The sequence below is a fragment of the Typopeltis vanoorti genome, chromosome 2, assembly GCF_054136105.1.
Source record: "Typopeltis vanoorti isolate ZY-2024b chromosome 2, IOZ_Tvanoo_1.0, whole genome shotgun sequence".
Lineage (NCBI taxonomy): Eukaryota > Metazoa > Arthropoda > Arachnida > Uropygi > Thelyphonidae > Typopeltis > Typopeltis vanoorti.
The window spans coordinates 129482811-129493857 of NC_143550.1; the positions used below are offsets into that span (position 1 = coordinate 129482811).

Sequence of the window (11047 nt, forward strand, 5' to 3'; positions counted from 1 at the left end):
ATGGTTATGAATGAAGAGGTGAGCAGCATGAGTATAGAGAATGAGAGAACAGGTGTGCAAGATGGATAGGGAAACAGGGAGGCTCAGGGTGGATAGAGGAACACAGCATGAGAAAGGTGGATACTCAAAGAGGATGTGAATGCATGTGTAGACAAAGAGGGGAGGGATGACCTGGAATCAAGGGAAAACAGTTGGATTTGAAGAAGGTTCTAAGATGAATATGGAGAAAAAGAAATAGCTCGAGTTAAGCATGGAGAAGTCACATCAAATAAGTGGAACCAGCTACAGATCCAGGAATAAGCTGCTGTGTTTGTATACAAATGCTAGAAGTGTAAGAAACAGAGCAAATGAAATGGTTGCATTGAGTCTGTTCACCCAAAAATTGTTGGAATAAGTGAGACATATTTGGATGAGGATGACATCCTGACAGGAATAGAGATGGAAGGATATGATGTGTTTCGTGAGGATAGAAAGGGTAAAAAGGAAGGGGGGTTACTATTGATGATAGAGAAAAAGTTATGTGGATAGTAGTGACTATCAAATGTATGATCAAATTAGTCAAGCAAATAAGAAAAGGTGACCATTATGGGAGGTTTTAATTATAGCAATATAGACTGGGATGATGAGATAGCAACTGTAAAGAAAATGGGTTTCTTGAGTTTTTGAGGGATAACTACCTCAGACAGTATGTAACAGAGGGCACATTAGGATTGAGGATCTTGGATTTGATCATCTCATCAGAGGATGTAATTATAAATGAGACATCAAATCACCCTCCAGTTGGTGAGAGTGATTACCTGGTGGTTGCCAGTGGTGTGAGGACCTCTGTGAGAAATGGGTATATGTGGAACTACAAGGCTGGTGATTATGAGGAACTCAGGAGACAGATTGCAGGTGTAGCATGCAATGAGGAGTTAGCTGGAAAAGAGACCAATGCGTCTTGTGGGATATTCAAGAACTATATAGTGGAAGCAATGTCTGAATGCATTCCAAGAGTCAGAAGGTTAAATAGATTAGGTGTGAAATGGATGAATGAAGAGATTAAGCATGCGATACAGGGGGGAGGGCATTATGGAGACAGCATAAGAGAAGTGGTAATAAACAATTCCAATTACAAAGACCCAGCAAGGAGAGTGACTTGGCTGTTAAGGGTAGCAAAAGTGAAGTATGAGCAGCAGTTAGCTAATGAAGCCAAAAAAAAATCCTAGGGAGTTTTTTCGATATGTAGCCAGCCAGCAAAAGAAAAAGAAAAAGAAAAAAAGAATGATTATGGAAGGATGACACTGACTGTAGAAAATGGTATAATTACAATTGCTGCAGAAGGTATAGTGGAGGCTACTTAATGAGCAGTTCATAAAGGTCTTTTATTCTTGTGAATATGACATCATGGAGAGATTGAGAGCAGTTGATGACTTGGAGGAGAGACCGACTGTAAGTGAGCAAGAGGTGTATGGGGAATTGAGCAAACTCGATGTTAATAAGACTGTGGGACTTGATAATATATCACCACATATTGTCAAAGAATGTGCTTAGAAGTTGACATCTGCCTTGACATATTTTTTATGAGTCTTGCAATTTGATGTATTATCTTTGATGGACAACATGGATATGCTAAAGGAAGGTCAGGTAAGCTACTTACCTTTTAGTAAGCTACTTACTTATTACAATAAGGTGATGACTGCCTTGTACAGAGGAGAGGGATACACAGTAGTATACTTAGATTTTAGAAAGGCTTTTGATAGATTACCGCATGATAAGTTGATAATCAAACTAGAGCGGATAGGGTTGGATATTAGATTAGTGCATTGGGTTAGAAATTGGCTATCTGATAGGTATCAGTTGTATGTGGGGGAAGCAATATCCTGGAAGAGGAAAGTCACTACTAGTGTGCCTCAGGGATCTGTTTTAAGACCATTGTTGTTTAACCTGTATGTTAATGATACTGGCGAAGATTTAGATGGAGAATTTCAGTTGCTTGCAGATGATGCAAAGTTGGGACGAACTATGAAGAGTAAAGAAGATGTTGTGGTCTTACCATAAGACTTGAATAAATTGAGTGAATGGGCACAGAAATGGGGATGCGAGTTCAATGTTGCAAAATGTAAGGTTTTAAAATTTGGAAAACAAAGATGGGATGTAATATTTACTCTTGGTGGCGATGTATCACTGTAGGTGGAGGAAATAGTTGATCTTGGGGTGATGGTTGATAAGGATCTAAAATTCAGAAGACATATTGCCAAAACTGTGAGGACAACATAACATATTCTGGCAATGATGTGGAGGATGCTGACTTGTAGAAGTAAGGAGGTTCTGGTCCTATTGTATAAGGCTCTGATTAGACCAACTATACGAGGGTGGTCTGAAAAGTTCATGGCCTCTACCATAGATGGCAACATTATCGGCAAGATTTTTTTTTTCTAATTTGGGTACATCTGTCATAAGCATCCATGTGAAACTGCAAGTCATTCTATCAAGTAGTTTGTTTTATACAGCTGTCTAAAGCAAAAGTGTTGTCTGTATCCCTTGAAATGGATAAAATTGAGTATCGTGTGGTTATGTGGTTATAAAATTCTTTGTAAAAGAAAGGTTTATCGCCAAAAGAAATTCATTTGAAGTTCATAGAAGTTTATGGGCACTCTTCTCCTTCATTTCTGACAATTAAGAAATGGGCTGCCGAGTTTAAATGTAGCCGTACCAGCCTAGAAGATGATCCACGTGAAGGACATCCAAAAAGTGTAACAATACCAGAAATCACTGATCAAGTGCCCAATATGGTATTGGATGACCGGCGAGTCAAAGTGCATGAAATTGCTGAGACTATAGGCATTTCAAAAGAATGCGTAGGATATATTTTGAATGAAGAATTGCAAATTAAAAAGTTTTGCGCAAGATGGGTGCCGTGCTTGCTCACAGCAGATTAAAAACGCACTCGCATGAAAATCTTTGAACAGTGCTTGGAGCATTTTAACAAGAATAAAACTGATTTTGGCCATTGATTTATTACTATGGATGCGACTTGGATTCACCATTACACTCCATAATCCAAACAGTGGACAGAAGCTGGCTGTTCAGCACCAAAGAACACAAAAGTCCGTTTCATCAGCAGGAAAGGTCATGGCATCAGTGTTTTGGGATGCTAAAGGCATTTTGTTTTTTAATTATCTTGAAAAGGGTAAAGCAACAACTGGGGAATATTATTCTGATCTTTTAACCAGACTAGACAAAAAAAATTCATGAGAAAAGACCTGGTTTGCAGAAGCAAAAAATCATCTTTCATCAGGCCAATGCACCTGCCCACAAACATGTTTTGGCAATGGGAAAATTAAGGGATCTGCACTATGAATCATTGGAACATCCCCCCCCCCCAATTCCCCAGATTTGGCTCCTTCTGGCTTTCTATCTCTTCCCAAAACTAAAACTGTTCCTTACTCGTCAGCGTTTTTCTTGGAATCAAAAGGTGATTGCAGCTGTAGAGGGATATTTTACAGATCTCACTGAGAACTACTACAGGGACGGGATAATGGTGCTGGAGCATCACTGGAATAAATGTGTTAGTCTTAAGGGAATTTATGTTGAAAAATAAAAATAATTTTGAAATTATAAATTCGTTTTTTCATTGTTGTGCCAAGAACTTTTCAGACTACCCTTGTTGACTACAGTGCACAGATTTTGTCACCTGGTTTTCAAATGGACACAAAAATGTTGGAGAAGGTCCAGAGGTGACTGACCAAAAAAATTTCTGATCTCTGGAATATTGATGAAGAAAGGTTGAGATGATGCAATTTGAAGAGTCTAGTGTATAGTAGGAAGAGTGAGTGATATAGAGATGTACAAATTGGTAAGAGGTTGTTATAGGATTAACGCTAAAGAGGTTTCTCATAAAATGGTTGGAGACTGGGGGAGAATAAGAGATCATCTCTAGAAGCTGTATAAGGAGGATATGGCAGGGGAGTGAGCAGGTTTTTTGCATGGAGTGTTATGAATGATTGGAATGAGAATGTGGTGTCTGCAGAGAATTTGAATGAATTTAAGACATGGTATGATGAGCTGTGTGTATGACAAAAGAGGCATGCTAGATGAGTCTGTGACTCCATGGGATTTTAGAATAATAATATTAATAATAATAATAAAAGAATAAAAAACTCTCAAAACCTTTTAATTATATATATATATATATATATATTATATATTTTCAGAATTCATTTTTACTCGGTAGGAATATAATTCAAAAAACTTTAATGACTTGTTACCGAGAGATAAAAAGATGACATGGTATATTTAAAAAGATACTACTAGTTAACAAGTTTCGTTGAATAGATCAACATCTTCAGGTACCACAATCAAAGAAATATATAAAGAATTACAAAGACTTAAAACTGTAATAACAGAACAAGTACAAAAAGACAGTAGCGTGTTTGAAAACAAAATGTGAGCTTGAGTTCCAAACAACAGCCTAATTTTCAATCTTTCTGATGCACATGTTGCCTCTGTTCAGTGTCCCAAAACAGAGACATGTTGTCTCTGTTTTGGGACACTCGCGACAGCGCGTAGTATATGTTTGTTTGGAACTCAAGCTCGCATTTTGTTTTCAAACATGCTACTGTCTTTTTGTACTTGTTCTGTTATTACAATTTTAAGTCTCTGTAATTCTTTATATATTTCTTTGATTGTGATACCTGAAGATGTTGATCTATGAAAGGAATGGAATGACCAGGGATCAAGAGGAAACAGTTGGAATTGAAAAGGGTTCTAAAATGAAAAAGCAAAAAGGGAAATGACCCCAGTCTAGCATGGAGAGATCACATCGAGTGAGCGGTATCAGTGGAACTAGCTGTAGATCCAGAAATGAGCTGTTGTGTTTGTATACCAATGCTAGATGTATAAGAAACAAGGCAGATGAAATGGTTGCACAAATTGCGTCTGTTCACCCAAAGATTGTCGGAATAAGTGAGACATGGTTGGAAGAGGATGACATCCTGACAGGAATAGTGATGGAAGGGTATGATGTGTTTCATGAGGATAGAAGGGGTAAAAAGGGAGGAGAAGTGCTATTGATGATAGAGAAAGAGCTATGTCCATATAAAGTAGAGATGCAAGACAGAAATAGTGCCAGTGGTTTTGAGGCAGTATGGTGTGAGATAGAGGTGAATGCAATCAAATACTTGGTGGGATATTGTTATAGACCAGGTAATGTGGATGGTGGTGATGGTGAAATGTATAGTCAAATTAGCCAAGCAAATAAGAAAAGTGTGATCGTTATGGGCGATTTTAATTTTGGCAATATAGACCAGAATGATGAAATAGCAACTGGAAGTAAAGAAAATGAGTTTCTTGAGTTTTTGAGGGATAACTACCTCAGACAGTATGTAACAGAGAGCACACGAGGCGTAAGGGTCTTGGATTTGGTCATCTCATCAGAGGATGTAATTATAAATGAGGTGTCAAATCATCCGCCAATTGGTGAGAGTGACGATGAGGTGATTACCTGTGTGGTTGCCAGCAGTGCGAGGACCCCTGTGAGAAAAGGGTATATGTGAAACTGCAAGGGGGGGGGGGGTTAATGAAGAGCTCAGGAGACAGCTTGCGGGTGTAGCACGGAATGAGGAGTTAGCTGGAAAAGAGATCAATGCAGCTTGGGGAGGATTTTCAAAAACTATCTAGCAGATGCAATGTCGAAATGTATTCCAAGGGTGAGAAGGTTAAATAAGGTAAGTGTGAGATGGATGAATAAAGAGATTAAACATGCAATACAGAGAAAGAGAGCATTGTGGAGGCAGCATAAGAGAAGAGAAATAACCAATTCAATGAGGTCTACAAAGACTAGGCAAAGAGGGTGACTTGGTTGGTGAGAGTAGCAAGAGATAGGTATGAACAGCAGTTAGCTAATGAAGCCAAAAAGAATCCTAGGGAGTTCTTTCGATATGTAGCCAGAAAAAGAAAGAATGATTACGGAAGGATGACATTGATTGGAGAAAATCGTATAAAGACAGCTGTTGCAGAATGTGTGGTGAAGATACTTAATGAACAGTTCATAATGATCTTTCAATCTTGTGAATGTGACTTCATGGAGAGATTGAGAGCAGTTGTTGATGGGGAAGAGAAATTGACTGTAAGTGAGCAAGAGGTGTTTGGGGAGTTGAGTAAACTAGATGTAAATAAGGCTGTGGGACTTGATAATATATCACCGCATATTCTGAAGGAAAGTGCCAGAGAGTTGACACCTGCCTTGACATATTTTTTTAATGCGAGTCTTGCACTCGGTTAAGTTCCTAAGAAGTGGAAGGAGGACAAGATTGTGCCACTTCATAAAGGAGGTGGTCGAACTCAAGCATCAAACTATAGGCCTATCTGTGTGTCAGGTGTTGTGGTTAAGTTGTTGGAGAAGCTTGTGAGAACTAGGATCCAGAGTTGGGTTGATAACAATGGTATTATCTTTGATGGACAGCATGGATTTGCTTAAGGGAGGTCATGTTTTAGTAATCTACTTACTTATTACAATAAAATGACTGTTTCCTTGGGCAGAGAAGAAGGACACAGTAATATACTAGGATTTCACAAAAGCTTTTGATAGAGTACTCATGATAAGTTGACAGTCAAACTAGAGCAGATGGGGTTGGATATTAGATTGGTGCATTGGATTGGAGACTGGCTATCTGATAGGTATCAACAAGTTGTGTATGTGGGTGTGATATCCAGGAAAAGGAAAGTCACTAGTGGAGTGCCTCAGGGGTCTGTTCTAGGGCCATTACTATTTAACTTGTATATTAATGATATTGGTGAAGATTTGGATGGAGATATTCAGTTGTTTGCAGATGATGCAAAGTTGGGACGAACCATAAATAGTAGTGAAGATGTTGTGGCCTTGCAAGAAGACTTGAATAAATTGAGTGATTGGGCATGGAAATATGGATATGAATTCAATGTTGCAAAATGTAAGGTTTTAAAATTTGGAAAACAGAGATGGGATGCAGAATTTATACTTGGTGAGAATATATTGGAGGTAGAGGAAATAAGAGATCTGGGGGTGATAGTGGATAAGGATCTAAAATTTAAGGGACACATTGCCAAAATTGTGAAGACAACACAAAGGCTTCTGGGAATGATGAGGAGGACACTGACGTGTAGAAGTAGGGAGATTCTTGTTCCGTTGTATAAGGCTTTGATTAGGCCACGCATGGACTATTGTGCCCCGATTTGGTCACCAGGTTTTCAGAAGGATGAAGAGATGTTGGAAAGGGTCCAAAGGCGACTGACTAAGGTAGTTTCTGACCTCTGGAATGTTGAGTATGAGGAAAGATTGAGAAGATGTAATTTGCAGAGTCTGGTGGAGTGGAGGAAGAGCGGAGATATGATAGAGACCTACAAGTTGGTAAGGGGTTGTTATAAGATCAATGGTGGAGAAGTTCTACAGAGAATAGTGGGAGATCAGGGGAGAACCAGAGGCCATTCCTGGAAACTCTATGAAGAGAGTGTGAGTAGGGGAGTGAGAGGCAGGTTTTTGTTTTTCATGCAGAGTTGTGAATGATTGGAATGCCTTGCCTGAGAGTGTGGTGTCTGCAAAGAGTTTGAGTGTGTTTAAGCCATGGTATGATGAGATGTGTGTGTGTGATAAAAGGACCTCCCAGATGAGTCTTTGACTCCATGAGGTCTTGGGGTAATAATAATAATAATATTCAATGAAACTTGTTAACTAATAGTATCTTTTTAAATATACCATGTCATCTTTTTATCTCTCGATAACAGTCATTAAAGTTTTTTGAATATATATATATATATATATATATATATATATATATATATATATAGTAATACATTCATGGAACTAACTTCATCTTGTTAGAAGTACTTTACTGTTGGGTGTAAAATTATTGTATATTCAGTTTTTATGCAAGGTTTAAAAAAGTATGTATCATAGAGATGAATAATTAATTTCCTATTTTCCTAGAAAATAAAGAAGAATATTCATTTTGAGCATTTACACATGGAGAAAAAGGATATGAGAAAACATATGAAAACATTAAAGTAAATAACTTAATCTTGGATATGAATAAGCATCTTTTCAATTGAGAATATGAAAATTAGTGCTGAAACCTTTATTGGTGAGACATGCAATACTTAGTTTTACATATCTGGGGAGGAGGTTCCATAATCATCATTACTATTATTATATAACACCTCTATAGAATCCATGTGCCCATCACAGGAGAAGACTCTACAGCAATGATCTGCCATCTGCACTATATGACCCACTCTCAACAATGAAAAATCCATCATCAACACTGTATAATCCACTACCTACACATAATCCCATCTACCATAGTATTTTTATCAGTTGATTGCATAACTTCTATGGCTGATCTGCCTAAACTTTCAAGGCTTAATTTCTTTCCTTGGAAACATACTTCCTATCCAAGTAGTCACAAGCCAGAGTCATACAACTCTCAGAAATCAAAAGATAAGCATTTAGGAGAAGGATAAACACCGGGACATAACATGGTGCTGCAGGCTAGAAATTTGGTTTAAACATTTACTAATTTTAGAAATTTACCATGAAGATAGTGATTAAAGTGATCTTATTAAAATACTTTTACTAAATTGATTTTCCACAGTTATCCCTCCATAAAAAATTAAAAAGTAAAAAAAAAAAAGTCCAGGAGTGATTATTCATTATTATAATTTTTATATTATACCTGACAAGAAACAATGTTCTTGTTTAAATCCTTATCATCAATAAAACTTTCTACAACTATTGCTGATCCATAGCAATATATGAATAATTTAATAATATGATGATACACCATATTATCACTACTTATATATCCTCCTATCCTTCCCATTAGTTCCCCCCCCCCAATAAAGGACTCATGATGAATTAATGCAACTGGTTTGTCACTACTCTGCTGCATTCCTTTAGGGTGATATTCATGATTGTAATTCATGTGTGTGTTCACGGGACCAGTTTGCCTGTTCTGGGGGACAAAAAAAAAACACGTTTCCAGATGAAAAAAACCTCTACGAGGCACACAAACTCACCTTTGTCAAAATAGACCAGATAAAGGTTCCTCACATCACTAACAGGAATCGAACCCTGGTCTTTCTGACCAAAGGATTTTGTCTATGTTGAGTAAGCTACAGATGCTCTCTTGTACATAGAAAATATATTACATTTGTAATGATTTAAGCTTTGCTCTAGCTCCCACTGATGAGACTTCAATGAAGGACAAAACTGGTCTAGGTAGTGATTAGTGATCCTTTACCATAATGTTTTCACATTATGGGAAATTGATGTAATATCAAAAGCCTCTGTATAGAAGGTAGACTAGCTGTGAAGAAAATTCACATGCAAACTGTGTTTGCTAATGCTTGGGTAGAGGATTAAAATAAAAATTTAATTTATCAGATCTAATATACTTTGTAACCCAGCACTAAATCTTTATCATATTTATCAGTGGAATATGCATGCGAAAAGCCTATTAACATTTGTTTAACAAATTCATTTTGAAAATCTCTTTCTCTCTCTCTCTCTCTCTCTCTCTCTCTCACACACACACACATTTTTTTTTTTCATACAGAATGAACAGTGTGTATATATTTCCTATGAAGACTTTCAATGACCAACTTGATGAGAAACTTCTGCGGTTAATAGACACCACGTTGAAACCCCAGATAAAATAAATTCGGCAATGCACCTTTCTTGAAAATACCTATACAAATATACAGTAGCCTATGAGTGTAATATGCTAAGGAATTCCATGCTTACTTTAAAATTGAAGGTATTTCCTGGTAACATTGGAAGAGTCATGATGTTATTAATTATATGTCACATAAAGCGAAATAATTTAGATTTAAAAAGTCATGATTTTTGAATTCATAAACTGCCTAATTTTGAAATTCCGTTGATTAAAAAAGCAACATAATCTTTAATACCACAAACTACTAAATCTGGAGATTCCGCTAATAAGAATAAATGAAATGCGTAACTACGTTGCTATGACAACATTCTCTGTCCCTCTACAGCACATATTAACAACTACAGACCAGATTTAATTAATTCTAAGATTAAACTTTACTAGTTTAAGTTTAATCGTATTGGAGAGCAGTGGAATAATGTCTATGCTCCATAATTTCTTAAAAAATAGGATAGAAAACTATATATATTACAATGAAAGAATATCACTAGCCTGAATACGGTTAAATCAAAAACATCTAACAATAATAGCAGTTATGCCGTTATTGACGTTATTTGCCGTGCAAAGACTTATCCTGGAGCAGATATCTCATCAGACCACAATCCCATAGTTGCAGAAGTACGTCTTAGATTAAAATCAGCCAAAAAATCACAAAAGAAGAAAAAGAAAATTGATGTAGAAAAACTGAAAGACCCGAACATAAATAAAAGTGCCAAGACACAGCTTAACCTGCGATTACAACAGATTAACATAGAAGAAAATAAAAGTGTGGAATCTCTTTGGAATAGCTTAAAGGATGCCATCGTAACAATAAGTATTGAAGAAGTAGGTTATGTGAATAATATAAAACAACAGGAATGGATGACAGATGAGATTCTTTCTCTTATTGATACAAGAAGAATGTATCAATAAGACCTAGTCAGGTATACAGAAACACATAACATCATCAAGTTTAAGTTTAATCGCATTAGAGAGCTGTGGAATAATGTCTATGCTCCATAATTTCTTAAAAAATAGGAGAAGGGAAAAAAATAAAAGAAGCCAAGGAAAATTGGATGAAAAATTTGTGTACTGAAATTGAACTGCTTCAGAAGAAACATGATAATTTCAATCTGTATAAGAAAATCAACGAAATTTCCGGAAAACTGAGGAAAAAGCAAATAGTGTCTCTAAGAGACGAAAATGGAAAAATAGTTCTAGAAGAAGAGAATAAAACACAGATTTGGATAAAATATGTAACAGAACTTTTCAATGATACTAGACAGAAGCCTATAAATATAAAAGATAACATTCAAAGACCAGCAATCATGAAATGCGAAATAGAAAATGCTATACAAATAAGTAAAACAGGAAAAGCC

General features: G+C 36.6%; 1 protein-coding gene across 1 annotated transcript in view; it reads right to left on the bottom strand.

Moving 5' to 3' along the window:
* LOC150109428 (EF-hand domain-containing family member C2-like) overlaps nucleotides 1-9914 on the bottom strand; it is a 396984-nt gene extending 387070 nt beyond the window's left edge. The window contains exon 1 of the mRNA XM_090402356.1: nucleotides 9761-9914. Within this exon, the coding sequence (XP_090258482.1) occupies nucleotides 9761-9802 (42 nt within the window). The 5' untranslated portion in view covers nucleotides 9803-9914. The remainder of the gene's footprint in view (nucleotides 1-9760) is intronic.
* Between the last annotated feature and the right edge of the window lie 1133 nt (nucleotides 9915-11047).